Below are 17002 nucleotides of genomic sequence, written 5' to 3' on the forward strand. Positions count from 1 at the left end.
GACACGGGGCCACGGCGGGAAATTGTCTGAAACGATTATCCCATCAAGATATTAGTTCATAATTTGAAACAATTGAAGAGAGGAGAGTGTTATTGAGTTTCATGGAGCGGATTGCGTTTGAGTGATGATGATTTCTCTCTCACTCCATTTAACCTGTTTCACCTGTTTGCTTGGAAACAGAAACAGAGGGAGAAGAAATGATGACGTCTCTGAACTGAGCTTTGTTACTCGGCTGTTTTCAGAACTTTCAAATAAATGTAATTTAACTATATAGAAGAAAGAGATTGATGTTTAATGATTTGTCACTTCACACTTAACCCTTAGGCTGCTCTGTGTTTAAAGGGCTTCATCTCTCACTCAGTTGTTTTTCATGTAAACTACTCAAAGCAAAGCTGAGACTGTATTTTATAGATTTTTAAGAATTCAATCTGCTCAATAACCAAAACAATGTCCAACTACCGGCCTGACTGCTGTTCCTCGTACTTTATTTCTTAACTTCTCCTGTGCACGACCTATGAATGTGTCTGATGACGTGTATCCGCTCCTCACTGAAGGTTCAGGTCCAGATGGTCTCTACCAAACAAAGGATTATCCTTAGAAAGAAAGTGATGAAGCCATTCCTCGTGTCTACAGCCAGACGCTGCAAACCTCCAGCCGGCTGTCTGATGGAGCGATAGAGGCAGTGATTGAGCGCTCTGTTTGCTCATGAGACGAACTGGATCCGATACAGGAGAAGGTAATAACAGTTCCTCCAGTGGACGACAGGGTGACAGGGTGAAACGAGGAGGGGGTGAGGCCACTCACAGTTCTCCCCTCCCAGAGGATATTACACGGAATACGTCTTGAAGCCGAACACTGTGGGAAAGTGACATTTGAATGACGCCTCTTGGGATTCAAGATCCGCAATTTCAGTGTCTGAGCTGCTCGTCCTTTCTGCTTCGTCCTGTGACGTCTCCAGGTGTGTGAGAGAGAATGAGGCAGGAACCAGAGCAGCTCTGAGGCTGAGGCGGCCGCTGGTGAATTGCAGCTGCTCGCCATATTACTCAAGATGGAACACACTCAGAGCGAATGCTGACATGTCCACAAGGTTTCATTGTTTGAGTGAAGGGATGAGTCTCTGAATCCGGGGGTTTCCCACCATGCTCCTCCAGGCTGTCGGTGATGTTCAGGTCATCAGCACTTTGAAAAGTGGTAAACGAGCTCAATGATCAGAAAGGAAGCAGACTACATCTCAAACAACTGAACGATTAAACAATAACATTTAAAAACTCTTCCTTGTATTATCAAACGGTCGCCCTGGTCAATCGCTGGAGACAATTATATAATTAGTCCTTGTGATGGGAGTTCCATGTTATGAAGTAAAATGTTTTAAATAATTTAACTCCACTGACCCGAGAGAAGAAATTCTACACATCTAATTTCAGCGACTCATGAAGACACTAAATCCTTGACAATCCTATCCCACTACAAATATAAAATTGTTTTCCAGCAGCGTGTTTGATAGATTAATCTGGTGTCAGGATATTTGACTGGTGTCCCTGTGGTGGGGTTCCTTCTCAGCTGACTCTTCATCTTGTCACAATCTTTTCAGTATTCTAATTACCCCCTCCGTCCTCTCTGACCTCCCCGTCAATGTCTGCACGGTCTCAAACAATCAGCTTGACGGGCGGTGATGGAGTGTTCACCGGGCGTCAGACACATAAAGAGTTCATTAGCACCATCCTCAGAGTCCTCTGCAGCGTCCTCACAGAGGAGGGACAGAGCATGCTGATTTACATATTGTGAGGAGGTTGATAACTGCATGTAGAAAATGCTTAGTGTGGTGGAAAACTCAAAGTCCCAGCTTCCATGTGTGTGGTCGAGTGTGTAGAGGTCACTCACACACTGACCTCCATGGATGCTAGGGACAGTTCAGAGGTTTGATCACCAAACATCGTAAACAGGTGCAGATCTCTGAAAACATACATTTGCCTGTGATGTGTGAAGCTCACCCACTGAAAGGGTTTGAAGTGTCATCACTGAGAACCTGCAGAGTGTTGATTTCACTATCGAGCCCTGAAAGCAGCTGAAGTGTCAGCTGAAGGGGAAGAGGTCTGGAAACCTCCACGTGCATTAGCTGTGTGCAGTTCCTCAAACTCCATTTTGTTGTACGATGCGTATACATGTGTATTTTTTGTTGTCTATAAAGAATGGTTAAATAGTGTCAAACAGAAAAGTGATATCCTCAGGTTTTCCCTGCCAGCTCCTGAGAGTCTATGTGATAAAGCGTTTTTCTGAAGCTGCCTTAAAGAATTGCAGGTCACCCGCCCTATGACGGTTCATCCATAACAGAAGAGGCACAGAAACCAATTTCTCCCGGCACGGCGACCTCCATCCACCGGAGAGCGATGTGGCCACGAGCTGCTGCATGTTTGAGATGGAGTTTGGCGACCCGTGCATCACCCACAGCCGAATGATCACATTCTAAAAGCTTTCTCCGGCTGCATGAGCCCACATTTGACTCAGAGCAACAAGTCCCCCCCCCTTCACTGAGGCCCTGTCAATGCTCACTCTGGGAGAAAATTAAATAAAACCAAAGGATGAGGCGAGCTTTAGGAGAGAGCATCAGAAGAGCACATCAGAAACATTACTTGCAATGAGCGGCGCAGATTGGGGATATCAAGCTGAAATACTATCAAAGAGGCGACTTTTACTTTTAGACGATATAATCTCTCCACAAACACAAATTCCTCTAGAAGAGCGTCTGCATTAATTCAGTGGAAAGTCTCTCGGGAGTCTCGGCTTGTTCCAGAGCCGTCATCCATGAACCCTGTAGGTGCTGACTCCTCTTTCACTCAGAGTGTTTGCTCTGGATCAGCACACAGTCCATTCATTACGTCCCTTAGTGTCTCTGGACTCACTGGGAGGACGGAGCTGCCCAGTCTCCATCAGCATCAACACCAGGCTGCTGCAGAGGCCCCGGAGAGGAGGAGGCAGGGGGCCCGACACAGGACGTAGACACCATCGATTAATACCAACCTGCTGCCTTCAGCTGAACAAACACTGAGCCTCTCTTAGAAACGTTGTTTTTAAAATTCCAGCTCACACTGTACAAGTCAATGGAATGAGAAGCAGCTGGAGACTCATGGTGCCCTCAGGGCTGGTCAGGGCCGAGTCAGAGAAGTCCTCAAGGTTGTTTGCTTTCATTCTACTCACAAGTAGATCTGATCGTTTCTCAGAACAGCAGCTTCATCATGAACCAGAACAACGTGCACGTCTCTAAGTTAGTTTCACACGCTCATAACGTTTTTACCATCCACACAGACGTGTCACACTGGTAAAATATATTGTTTATAACCTGTCGCATAGAAGTGAACAATTGTCGATGCTTTTTAATTTCCATATCAATTTGGTTAGTTTAGTTTTCAAGCAAATATTATGAGAATTTGCCATTTTTCTTATTCTTACATTAAAGTAATCTCAGTGGTTTAATTGAGTGTTGGACGGTTAGTGTGGGTCATCTGAATAACACACATCAAAACTCAGCCATACGTGTTTTATTCATCACGTCTGAATCTATGGACACAACATGCTTCCTTTAATCATGATGGATCTCAGACTCTCTCCTCAGTGTGAGGCTCAGGCAGCTAATGGCTCCCTGTGTTTCTAATTCAATCCACATTCCAGTGATTGGTTTTCTGGCTCTTAACTAACCTGTCCTCCGGCGCTGAGACAACTTGCCTCTGTGGGCATTAAAGTTTCTCAGAGACAAATGTAGTGTGGTTCTAATCGAAGACGTCATTACATTTAAACTACACGCTCCTCACTGGGATCATCCGTTTCTCTGACAAGCGCTCGACATCCTGCCGTAGAGAAACTCACACTTCTTCTCCATTAAGTGACAGAACCAGGAAGAGAATGTTCTTCCTGCAGCCGTGTGAGCTGGGTAAGACCTCCTCCCAGTGTGGAGCTGATGATGGGAGAAGTTCATCCTCTTCAGCTCAGACTCACTTTCATCTCCATTTCCCAGCTGCCAGCCGCGGTCATGACAGTAACATGTGTGAGTCGCGAGGGACTTCATGATGGACGGGGGTGGCCTCTCCTCGGTTTGTGGAGCTTTGGTGAAGGTTAAAGATAATCGAGGATACTTTACTTTATCATAATAACAACCTTGCCAGAGTCATGAGGAAGGATTCAGATGATCCACTACAGAGGCTGCTGGGTCTGTCTCAACTAGAGCATCACTCACTGGAGCTCAGTCCTCCACCAAGGCCCAACAGACCCTTCAATCAACTCAATCCTCCCAATCTGTCACACTGCTTTGTACCAAGATCCATGAATTATTCTCTGAGACATAACCAAATGTCAGAAAGTGTCACAGTGTCAAAGAGCTGCTGCTGGATGTGCACTGAACTGTACAGCTACTGGGCAGAGGACATGAATTATACAATGAATAATCACAAGTTATTGTATTGAGAAAAATGGAAATGACGTCATATATGTCAAATAAAAACAAACTTTCTTTGCCATCACTGCTAATAAATTATAAAATCATACACAATTCACCCTCTTGTCATGGGAACAACTGAGTCAGGGTTATTACCACTAATTTCATAATCTACACTTGTGTTTAATGAGGTGCACATGTTCTAGGTTACTTCATTATCCCATTGACACATTCACTGGACCAGTTTAACTGTGGTTAACTCCCCAGCTCATGGTGTGCGGCCACCGTGGTCTAATTAATTAGGAATTATGTGCGCAGGCAAACATGGCGTCTTTATGGCTCCTGGTACTCACCCTGCAGGGCTGGTTGTGCAGCAGCATGGCCGTCATGTCCGTCAGAGAACCCTCCACACGACCCATGAACTCTGCAGACGGCAGCCTCTGGGAGCAGAAGAGGTCCATGGCCCGGGCCGCCACCTGGCAGGCCTGCAGGACCAGGTCGCAGGGACCCAGCGGGGGGGGGGTCCCTGCACGCCACGGTCACCGAGTGCAGGAGCTGGCACACGGAGTCCGCCAACACGGATCCTGCACCTCCACCAGGGCTGAACCACAGAGCCTCCAGGCCTCTCTGGTCTCCTGCTACCCGGTGCAGGGCGCACAGCGACTGGAGGAAGTGCACGTGGGGGTGCATGGCTCTTTCATGGAGACTGGAGGCTGCTGGCGGCTGCGGGGGGGAAGCGGCGGGCTGGAGGTCTTCCTGAAACAGTTCAGGAGTCTCTGAGTCACAGTCGGGCTGCGGCTGTGAAGGACCAAACAGATCCTGTGAAGTAGCTTCGTCTGCAGCATCGTGACCTGGAGGAGGAGACCAGACACAACTTCATGATTATCACACTTTCACTTCTGGATCCAGCAGAACCGAGGAAACGCCGGCTCCACATCCTCTGCAGCTACAGCAAAGTGAAGTGAATCACTTGTTTATGGTTTTATATTTCACAAAAGATCAAATACCCAACACTTTTTTAAGATGACACAAATTATATATATTTAACATTTGACTGACAATGCACAGGCAGCATATAACGAGTGTTATGGCCATTTCATCACTTCTGCATTGGCTTCCAGTCTATTTCCATTTTTAATCTATGAGAAGACAAAGCTCATTAAGAAACTGAAAAGACTGAAAATACAACAGAAGACACACAATTACAGTCATGTCAATTAAAAGTCATAATTATATCAGAACTATTAAATCACATAATTACAGTCACTTTCAGAATAATCCCTGTGATCAGAGAGGAGCTGCTTTTAACCTGGGAACTGACAGACGTGCAAATCAGGGTTTGAAACTCAAACAGACTTTTCTTTTCACACAAAACCATAAACATCCAAACTCGAGGACCAACACTTCATGTATAAGTTATACTCAGACATTTTGTCTGTCGCTGCTGAGGAAAAGAAGAAGTACATCAGTGTTGATGCTTCTCAGAAAACTTTGTGGCTTCACGTCAGTAAATCTGAGAGCACTTGGACCTTGACTATCATCTTCACAGGTTGAGCTGAACCGTCTCCTGTCAGCCTTGAGCTTTTAGATCTAGAAGCACAAGTGTTTTACTTGGAACAACTGCCGACATAAAGGAAACAATATTTACACCAGTGTGAGTGTTATTATATGGAGCGTGGATTCAAAATGACTTATCCTCTGCTGAGAGCGTAATGAACAATGAACTGGGTTCCTGCAGAGTTCACCAAGTTGCATTCCAGTGTTTATAAGACATTTTAACACAAACACAACTCAAGTTAAACAACATGTTCAAGGTCCTACTGATGGAAACTGAAAGATATCAATGGCTTTATGAACTGTCGTATCACCAGGACACCAGTCATTTGCTTTGTTCACTCATGCTGACAAAGCATTTCTCTTAAAGACCCAAATAAACTTGTTAGCTATCAAAAGACTTCTTTTATATATTGTAACATATTTAAGACTTTGTCCGGCAGAAATTCAGATGATTGAATTTTTTTATAACCGCTGGAAACTCTTTACTCATTACTCATCAATCTGGTGAGAAGAAACAGAGACTTCATCCTTGTCAGAGGAGCGAGGAGCACATTCAGCTTGAAACCTGACAAATCAACATTCATGAGCATTATGTGCCTGATCATTAGCAGCCTTCAGGACAGACTGTCCCCTGAGGACTCGTGTCAGACGGCGTCTGTCCTTGAGATGTCTTCTCCTCTCACTGAAGGCTTCAGCAAAGAGTCTGTGTAGCTGCCTCAGACCTCCTCTGAACTCTAGAGCTTTCCTCACATGTTCCTGTTGTTGTGAACGAGTCGGAGCCGGACAATCTCCTGCTGCTTCACATGTGAAACACAAACTTCACAGAAAATGTCCAGGTCATGTCTGAGAACAGCTTCTGTCTTCATAAAGGTAAAGTTCTGACATGAGGTCACTTCTCTCTGGCTCCTCCTGTGTCTTCAGGACACTTAGTGGATTCATCTGAACCTCAACTTTCCAAGGATAGAAAAACACCAACCAGAAAATAAATGCAACATTTATCTCAAGTCCCTCAGACGCAGTGTTTTCATGGTAAATGTCTGATGCTCTTGTTTCCAGTGACCAGCTGTGTACGTGCAGAAGCTCCTACCTGCCGCCTCCGTGGGGCTCCGTGCCACTGAGGTCACCTTGTTGATCAGCAGCTCCTGGCGCAGCCTCAGCACCTCCTGCTGCAGCTCCTGGGCCTCCTCCCTCCAGCTGTGGTCCCGGCTCCTCAGCCTGCAGCTCAGAGCCTCGGCGTGCTCGCGGCCGCTCATGCCCGCAGGCCTGCTCTTTATTATTGCCACCGCCACGGCCACTTTGGCCTTCGTGCAGAACTGCAGCTCTGGACTCGCTCCTGTCAAGAGGAGCGATGTGAAGAAGAGGATCAATGGAGAAATGTGACGAGTAATGATTTCCAGTGGGAAACGTTCAGGTTCACTGCAGCAGAGGGAGGTTCAGTCACAACATCACTTAACCCCCCCCTCCACTATGATTAAAACATTTCTAAAAGACACAAACTGGGCTGTGACAGTTAATAGACAAAACAATAATTTAATCAAGAGAATTATCTGCAGAAAACTGCATTTGGAGTTTGTGTAAGATTTATATATAATAGTTTCTAATTGTTATCATACAGTATCTTACCAGAACAAATGTACTTTTATATAAAGTTCACTCTCATAACAACTTTAAAGTCTGTGACAAGGTTATTTTCATATTTAATATGAATCTGTTTCTCACTTATGTATTTGTCTGTGAACTCTCTTTCAGGTCACTTTAACAAACCCATTAAACCAAACCACTACATGTTACTTTGGACTTCAGGTTATTCATGAATTCATCTGTTAGTCATTTATTTAGTTTAAAGTTTAGTTAATGAATCACCTGAAGAAAACATGAAAATGATCTGAACGACTTCTTTAAGCTACATTTGTTAATTTAGATGATTTCATGTTGTAAAGTTGTAAAACCTAAAACAAATTAATCTGCTGTTGTGTTTGATTATGAATGAATATAATTAATGATTATAATCTGCCAGTCTGACGTCACATTAGCACAGCTAGCGGCTAGCTAGGCACAGCTAGCGGCTAGCTTAGCAGAGCGAGCGAGCTTTTTTACTATGCCTAGCTAGCTAAACAACGTTGCGACAGAAGCAGAAATAAAGCTTCATATTAATCTGATGTTCACTGTGAACTTTGTAATTTACCTTTTAAACAAACGTCTCGACTCGTCATCCCCCGGCCTCTGACCTCCTGCTAGCCTCCATCCACACGTTAGCTTCAGGCTAACCTGCACCGATGCTAACTGAGCGCCAGCTGGACTCAGGTGTGACCCCGGAAATATTTAAGTTTAAAATGACTAAACAAGACATGTTGTATTTGATTAACTCTTTACTTGTTCATTCATTATATTGCTATTGTTGCCTAATTATTATTCTATCATTATTTCTACCTAATAATCACCTGTGTGATGATGATTTTGATTTTATTAATCGACATAAATAGAATAAAAAAGTTTTCTTCAAAGTCCGATTTTCATTTGTTTATAGACAAGTGAATATGGATTTATTTAAAAAACGAACTTTCAGTCACTGGTGAGGAATCATTCTCTATTTTATTGACAACATATTAAATACCAGACAAAAAGCTTTACATCACAATAAATTATTTTAATTGCGTTAAAACAATATTGGCAAAAATAGCACTTTAAAAAGATAAATAAACATCATATTCAGCCTAAATGAAATAAATGTGGAGCCTAATTGTATATAAGTTATTACACTCATTATAGTGTTCATCTTTTTAAATATATATTTTATTCTACATACTCTAAAACATACATATGTACATACACACAGACTACAGGAGAAGAAGATTTTAACACTTTCTGAACATTTTATTCTTACTGAAACATTCAGGTACAAATGTTAATACATATAAATACACAGAGGCTGAAAACCTTCTTCATCAAACAGTGAGAGCAGCTGGGAGCAGAGCCGCTGCCGGAGCCTCTCACAGGGACCGGGGCCGGCCTCCTTCCAGGGATCCTCGTTTCCATCGCTCAGGCCGGAGCAGGTGAAGGTCAGCGCAGAGCGAGGAGCTTTGCTTTGTGACTCAGCTCTCTGCTCGACCAATGAGATCAATACAACCTCCACTGGAGCTGTGTGGACACAACGTGCAGCGAGGACGCGGCGAGGGCGAAATAAAGCCTGATGAATGATTTATGAATAAAACCCCACTTTTGTGGAACAGGAGGATGAACGTGCTTCGCTGGAAGGAAAATTAATCTACAAGTAAAATCTGAGATGTGCAGAAAACCTTCATCCTCAGTGAAACAAACAGGAAAACATCTTCAGCTCCATCGACCCCCGGCCTCTTCCTGAAGTGGTCATCAGAGCCTGTTGACCTTCACACCTCAGTCCTCGTCTCGCTCCGGCTCACAGCAGTGACCTCTTGACCCTGAATCTTCTCTGGTCGACGTCCTGGAAGGCAACAGTTCTGACCCGGGCTTCTTGATGTGAAGGCGATTCTGGATCCTGGGGGATATCTGCAGGAGGAAAGTTTATTATAACACAGACGCATCGAGAAAAAAGAAACACAAGTCAAACATTTGAATGCTGAACAATAGAAACAGGTACAGACTAAATAGTAAATATCAATAATAAACAACTACACACTTTGTCCACCTGAGAGTAGTGACAACTTCAGGTTTACACTTAGCTATAAAATGACGCAGACCCTGACGTCTCGATCTGTTTATGACGGGTACAATTTATAACTTTAAAACTAGAGACTAATAACATATGATTTTACACAAAATAATTCATTTGTTTGTTCACTAAAAATAACATAAAAACAGTAATAATGAATTACAGTTTGTCCACCAGAGAGCAGTGAAGAGCTCATTCACACTAAACTGAATAAATTCTAAACAGTTACATAGAATGTTGACAACAATCAATAATCAGTTTGTCTTCAATACATTTTTTAATTTAAATATTGTACTGATAAAATAATAAAAATGAAGAGTTTCCTTCAGTGTTCAAAAATTAGAGGGGGATGGAGTGAGGATGGAGGGGAGAAAGAGAGAGAGCAAGAGAGAGAGAGAGAGAGACAGAGGGGGGGGGCAGAGGGAGATAGAGAGAGAGAGACAGAGGGGGGGCAGAGGGAGAGAGAGAGAGAGAGAGAGTGAGAGAGAGAGAGAGAGAGAGAAAGAGAGAGAGAGAGAGAGAGAGAGAGAGAGAGAGAGGAGAGAGAGAGAGAGAGAGAGAGAGAGAGAGGGAGAGGGGGGCAGAGGGAGGGAGAGAGAGAGAGAGAGAGAGAGAGAGAAAGGGGGGGCAGAGGGGGGGCAGAGGGAGAGAGAGAGAGGGGGGGCAGAGGGGGGAGACAGAGAGAGAGAGAGAGAGACAGAGAGGGGGGGGGGCAGAGGGAGAGAGAGGAGAGAGGGATAGAGAGAGAGAGAGACAGAGAGAGAGAGACAGAGGGGGGGGGGGGCAGAGGGAGAGAGCAGTATAAAAGCTCGAGTCCCTCTTCAGCAGCTCTGAACTTGTTCGGAGAGACTGAGGATTAAAAACCTGCAGAAACATTTGATCATATTGATAATAATTATTGTTATGAATTATAATTAATCTACATTATTGTGATGGTTTCATTCTGAGGGGACTCGGACTCTCCGTCTCTCGGACTGTGGACGAGGATGAAGATGATGATGATGATGGAGAAGCGGCTCTGCGCTTCATCAGCTCCTCTTCCTCCCCTGGAATTTTTAAGTTGATGACAGAGTGAGGAAGATGCTGCGGGTGGATGAGTGAGGAAGATGAAGAAGAGGAGGCTGAAAGGCGTCAGTAGGGAAACACCTGTGGTCTGAGCGTCGGGGGATGGAGGGTGTGCACGGAGCGGGGGACGGACGCGTGATGCCGGGTTTCAGAGCCGTGTCCTCCCGGCTCCAGGACGCGCGGCTGTGAGCGCAGAGCCGGAGGGATGGAGGACGCCGGTCCGCTCAGCGAGCTGCTCAAACCTCTCCACCAACCACACCCAGGAGAACCTCACGGCCGGGGCGGAGGACAGGGACTCGAACCTGGCGTTCCAGGCGGGTGTGGCGGTCACCTTAGCGCTCATCACTTTCGCCACGACGCTTTCCAACGCGTTCGTCATCGCCACCATCTACCAGTCCCGCAAGCTGCACACCCCGGCGAACTTTCTGATCGCCTCCCTGGCGCTCACGGACCTGCTGGTGTCCATCCTGGTGATGCCCATCAGCGCGCTGTACACGGTGAGCCAGACCTGGAACCCTGGGCCAGGTTGATGTGCGACATCTGGCTCTCCTCGGACATTACGTGCTGCACCGCCTCCATCCTCCACCTGTGCGTAATTGCGCTGGACCGCTACTGGGCCATCACGGACGCGGTGGAGTACTCCAAGAAGCGCACGCCGGGGCGCGCGGCCGGGATGATCGCCACCGCCTGGGTCATCGCCATCTCCATCTCCCTGCCGCCCTTCTTCTGGCGCCAGGTGAAGGCGGAGGAGGTGACGAGCTGCAACGTGAACACGGACCACATCTTCTACACCATCTACTCCACCTTCGGCGCCTTCTACATCCCCACTCTGCTGCTCATCGCGCTGTACGGGAGGATCTACGTGGAAGCCCGCAAGCGCATCCTAAAGCAGTCGCACAAGAAGCCGGGGAAGAGGCTCACCTCCGCGCACCTCATCACCAACTCGCCCGGGTCGGTGGCCTCCACCACGTCCCTCAACTACGGCACCAACGACGCCTCCTCCTGCGACACTACCTCCTCGTGCGCCAACGTGAGCCAAGTCAAAGTCACTGTGTCCGACGCGCTGCTGGAGAAGAAGCGCATCTCCGCCGCCAGGGAGAGGAAGGCCACCAAGACTCTGGGCATCATCCTCGGAGCCTACATCATCTGCTGGCTGCCCTTCTTCATCTACACGCTGCTAGTGCCTGTGTGCGAGTCCTGCTTCCACCCGGAGCTGTTCGACATCTTCACCTGGCTGGGTTACCTCAACTCCCTCATCAACCCCATCATCTACACCATGTCCAACGAGGACTTCAAGCAGGCCTTCCACAAACTGATCCGGTTCAGATGCTGCAGGGCCTGAAGGGCCGTCAGCAGCCAGCACACGCACACAGACACACACACACACACACACACAACCTCCTCCAATCATTTGTAAAATGTCAGAACCTTCTGCATCAGCTGGTTTTCACTGAGGACAACATCAGCAACATCTGGATTGTTGACGACTCAACGCTTTGTGGAATTAGTTGAAAGACAGAAACCATCAGTGGATATAAAGATGTGGAAGCTCTGACATGGTGTCACTGACTTGGAGAAAGCTCATAGCCCCAGACTCAGGGGCCTCCTCCTCCTCCTCCTCCTCCTCCTCTTCCTCCTCCTCCTCCTCCTCCTCCTCCTCCCCCTCCCCCTCCCCCTCCTCCTCCTGTAGGACTGTGGCCTACAGACTCACTTTGCCATATGAGTTTGACGGTCAACATCTGTTGACTTTTAAGCACAAACAGCTTAGTACTAAGCTACAAACGAGCCCCACGGGCAAAAAATAATATTTGTGTTTATTTTCCTGACTCAATACAGGAAATACTGGTGCCTACAAGTTCTAGTTCCTCAGACGTGCCTGGCCCAGACGCAGAGGAACGCATGATTCAGTTTGAGAGATGACAAAAAGATGACGTCTTGGTTCATGCCTGTGGCCAGTGTGTTTGTGCGTGTGCGTGTGTGTGCGTGTGTGTTCTTTTCTCCTCTTGCGTTGACTGATGTTCAAACCAGGCTGCAGACTGAGTGTACATGAAGCTGTACTGTTTGCATCAGTGTGATTTCTACCTTCATCAGCTGAGCGGGTCTGGATCTCGCTCGGGGGAGCAGCTGCTGTCAGATTAATGATTCATGATGTGAAGGAAGGAAGAGATAAAGATAATCGATTGATTCTTGATATTAGCAGATCACGTCCGGCTGAACAAATCAGATGTGAGGAGACAGGGTTCCCACGCTCTCCTTTTGGATCAGTGGATGAAATGTCCCAGTATTCAGATCCACGTCCTCCTTCCTCTGAACCATCACATGTGGAATGTGGAGCTGGAGAGTCAAAGTGCTGAGATCAGAGAAGCTCTGGGTTCAAACGAGCTTCTGTCCACCACACTCCTCGTTCTGGGAATCTTCAGGGATTTTAAATCTAAAGGAGGAGTTCAGGTTCTACGTCTGCAGCCAGATTACACACTTTGTTAAATTAAAGGTGATTTAAAGCAGCAGCACTTTTAATCAGCCGACATTGAAATGCATCTGGCATTATTATTTTTATTCTAAGTAAATCAGAGTTTTGAGGCTTAATGTTTCCAAAAGCTTTTCAAACTTGGCACCGTGTTGAAAATCGACATCTGAATTGTGTAGGGGCGTGGCTAACTCACACGGCCACGCCCCTAAAACATCAGGAAAAGCAACACATTTGTATGAAAATTGGTACAAACGCACAAAGACACCTCTAAATCCGACAGGAAGTCAGCCATTTTTTAATTTATCAGAACTTTTGGAAAGATATTTCTGAGATTAATAACTTGCGTTGTTATATCAGAGCGTCGTGTTGTTGGAAGGTTTGAGTGAACGAGGTCTGAGCGATATTCAGTCATAGCGCCATCTACTGGACACGAGGAATATAATTATATGACATTTTCCGTCGTTAATTGACCACTCAGAGCGCTTCTCATTTCTCACACAGTGAAGATGCAGCGACAGGGGCCGTGGACAGGGTCAGGTGGTAGAGAGGGTCGTCCACTGGGGGTTCGATTCCCGGGTCCTCCAGTCTGTATTCTGAAGTGTCCTCAGGTACTGAAGCCCCTGACGGCTCTGTCAACGGGGTGTGAACAGAGTGTGAACTGGTGTGAATGGATGTGAACTGGTGTGAGTGGGTGAATGCGACTGTGAAGAGTGGTTGATAGCACTGGAAAAGCTCTATATAAATATACAGAGCAGTTATCATTCAGTGACCAGCTGATGATTTATTTTTGGTTCTTTTCTTTTACGGGGACATTTCGCCTGAATTCACTGAAAGAGTCCGAGGAGCTGAGGATGGAACGAGGAACTCTAGTTCCAGAGCCGCCCCCCCCCCCCCCCCCCCCCGCTCGCTCTTTAATATTCCCTGGAGAGACGACAAATCAGAGAAAAGGGTTGTGTGTAAACTGGTGACCTCCAGACAGAGCGGTTCCATCTGACTCTCAGCATAACAAACTGAAAGTGACTTCTATAATGTGAAATGTAAAAATAATGAAAACATTTCTTTGCTGAATTAAAGAAAGAAAAGCTCTGCTGCAGTGTGTGAAGACGCTGGCTGCTAGTCATCTGGCTCCCACATGTCACGTCTTCATTGATATTCCTGCAGCCATGTTGGGTGTTGGAGGTGGACGCTCCAGCGCCGCTCTGTACAGTATTGATCCGCTCAGTGTGACACTCATCCGGTGGCTCTGTAAATCCAGTTGCATTTCATGCAGGTTGTCTTCTGCTGTACAAAGCTTCTGCACACACATGACGACGCACTGTAACGCTCCGCCCCCCGGAGGAGGAAGCCCCGCCCACCTGCGAGCACAAGAATGCACTGCTGCTGTTGTGAAACCTGAAAAAATGATCAATAAAAAGGTCTCTGGCATCACGAGGTGACGATGGTCTGACCACATGTTCTCGTTCTTCAGATTCTCTGCTCGAGGCCGAGGCTCAGACGCTGGTGATGACAGAAGGTTTCAGACGTGATGATTTCATGTGACACGTTAACGACTTGTGATGAATGATCGAGTTTAAAAAACTGATACAAGATGAAACGTGATCCAGTTTTAATACTCTACTGTTAAAATATAACTATCGATAAAAAGGAAACAGAAAAACAGCCAAATATATATGTATATAACTTGAATGAAGATTTTTGTTTACATAAAAACTAAATTCAGTCTTTTTTACATGGCTTATTCTGTAAAGTAAAAGTTTTTAATACGTCTGATGTTAATTCAGCTGGTGTTTCATTGATAAATTGTTCTATTTGGTATTTAATCAACTTTAAAAGTAAGAGGAGGACGTGAGCGCTGAATGTTTCTGCTTCCCGTCTGAATGTTTCTGCTTCCGGTGTGAATGTTTCTGCTTCCTGTGTGAATGTTTCTATTTCCCGTTTGAATGTTTCTGCTTCCCCTGTGAATGTTTCTGCTTCCCGTGTGAATGTTTCTATTTCCCGTTTGAATGTTTCTACTTCCAGTCTGAATGTTTCTGCTTCCTGTCTGAATGTTTCTGCTTCCCGTGTGAATGTTTCTGCTTCCCGTGTGAATGTTTCTGCTTCCCGTGTGAATGTTTCTGCTTCCCGTGTGAATGTTTCTGCTTCCCGTGTGAATGTTTCTGCTTCCCGTGTGAATGTTTCTGCTTCCCGTGTGAATGTTTCTGCTTCCTGTCTGAATGTTTCTGCTTCCCGTGTGAATGTTTCTGCTTCCGGTGTGAATGTTTCTGCTTCCTGTGTGAATGTTTCTATTTCCCGTTTGAATGTTTCTGCTTCCCCTGTGAATGTTTCTGCTTCCCGTGTGAATGTTTCTATTTCCCGTTTGAATGTTTCTACTTCCAGTCTGAATGTTTCTGCTTCCTGTCTGAATGTTTCTGCTTCCCGTGTGAATGTTTCTGCTTCCCGTGTGAATGTTTCTGCTTCCCGTGTGAATGTTTCTGCTTCCCGTGTGAATGTTTCTGCTTCCCGTGTGAATGTTTCTGCTTCCCGTGTGAATGTTTCTGCTTCCTGTCTGAATGTTTCTGCTTCCCGTGTGAATGTTTCTGCTTCCTGTGTGAATGTTTCTTCTTCCTGTGTGAATGTTTCTGATTCCTGGGTGAATGTTTCTTCTTCCCGTGTGAATGTTTCTGCTTCCCGTGTGAATGTTTCTGCTTCCTGTGTGAATGTTTCTGCTTCCTATGTGAATGTTTCTGCTTCCCGTGTGAATGTTTCTGCTTCCCGTGTGAATGTTTCTGCTTCCCGTGTGAATGTTTCTGCTTCCCGTGTGAATGTTTCTTCTTCCCGTGTGAATGTTTCTGCTTCCTGTGTGAATGTTTCTGCTTCCCGTGTGAATGTTTCTGCTTCCCGTGTGAATGTTTCTGCTTCCCGTGTGAATGTTTCTGCTTCCAAGAATGTTTTATCTCTTTCTTTACGAAAGTGAAATAGAAACTTTCTTAATATTTTGACTGCAGATGAAATATTGCCTCCTGACAGAACTGGTATTACGAGAGAATAACTGTAGAAATGATTCTTTTAAATTCCTCAGGTCAAAGAACCTTCCACATTAGACCTGATTGGAGGTTTGCAGGTTGTGAGGCTGAATCCTGATGTAGTTCTGACACCAGAACATTCTGCTCTTCATGTCACTTGAACAAAAGCAGGATTTTTTTTCCTCTTCCTCTCAAAACGCCGACAGCTCTGCACCGTGCTCGTCATCTTCATTGTGTCACGTCGGCACATTTGGCTCATTAGAATCCAGCCTGCTCTCAGCCGCTATTCACAAACCCTGAGCCAATGTCATTCTGTCCTTTTGTCAGAAATTAATATTGTTGGCTCCCTTTGAAATGGACGGGCCGCTGTGGCCCCTGATTAGCGTCTCCATGGTTCGATGCCTGGCTGTAAACCAAGGCAACGGCCCGGCTGGACCCGTGTGACGCAGCAGGAGCCAAATGAACAAGTGGAATGGAATATGTGTGGAAGCAGCTCCTCATTCATCCTGAAACAAGATGCTGCAGGTGTTACCCTCGTGGTCCAGAAGAGAAGACGAGTGTGTGATGATGAGATGTGCAGCAGGTTCCTCATGAAGATGAAGGTTCCCTCGTCCCTCACAGCTCGTCCTCTGCAGAGCAGCCGTCTCCCTGTCGATAGAATCACAACCTCCAGGCTCTCCGGGGCTCTGCCCTCGAAAGCACCAGAGACTGAAAACACATTTCATCCAGTCATCTTCTGTCGTTTTTTATGACATAACTAACTCATCTCCAGCTTCACCGGGAGGTTCGAGCTC

General features: G+C 46.0%; 1 protein-coding gene across 1 annotated transcript; it reads left to right on the plus strand.

The window, feature by feature from the left end:
• Nucleotides 1-1893: 1893 nt before the first annotated feature.
• On the plus strand, nucleotides 1894-12236 carry LOC128459987 (5-hydroxytryptamine receptor 1B-like). Its single transcript, XM_053444972.1, is given in 3 exon segments — nucleotides 1894-1917; nucleotides 11000-11257; nucleotides 11260-12236. Coding segments are annotated over 3 exon segments (1101 nt in total). The 3' UTR covers nucleotides 12079-12236.
• The last annotated feature ends 4766 nt before the right edge of the window (nucleotides 12237-17002 follow it).

This window comes from Pleuronectes platessa, chromosome 17, assembly GCF_947347685.1.
Source record: "Pleuronectes platessa chromosome 17, fPlePla1.1, whole genome shotgun sequence".
In the NCBI taxonomy this organism is placed as follows: Eukaryota; Metazoa; Chordata; class Actinopteri; order Pleuronectiformes; family Pleuronectidae; genus Pleuronectes; species Pleuronectes platessa.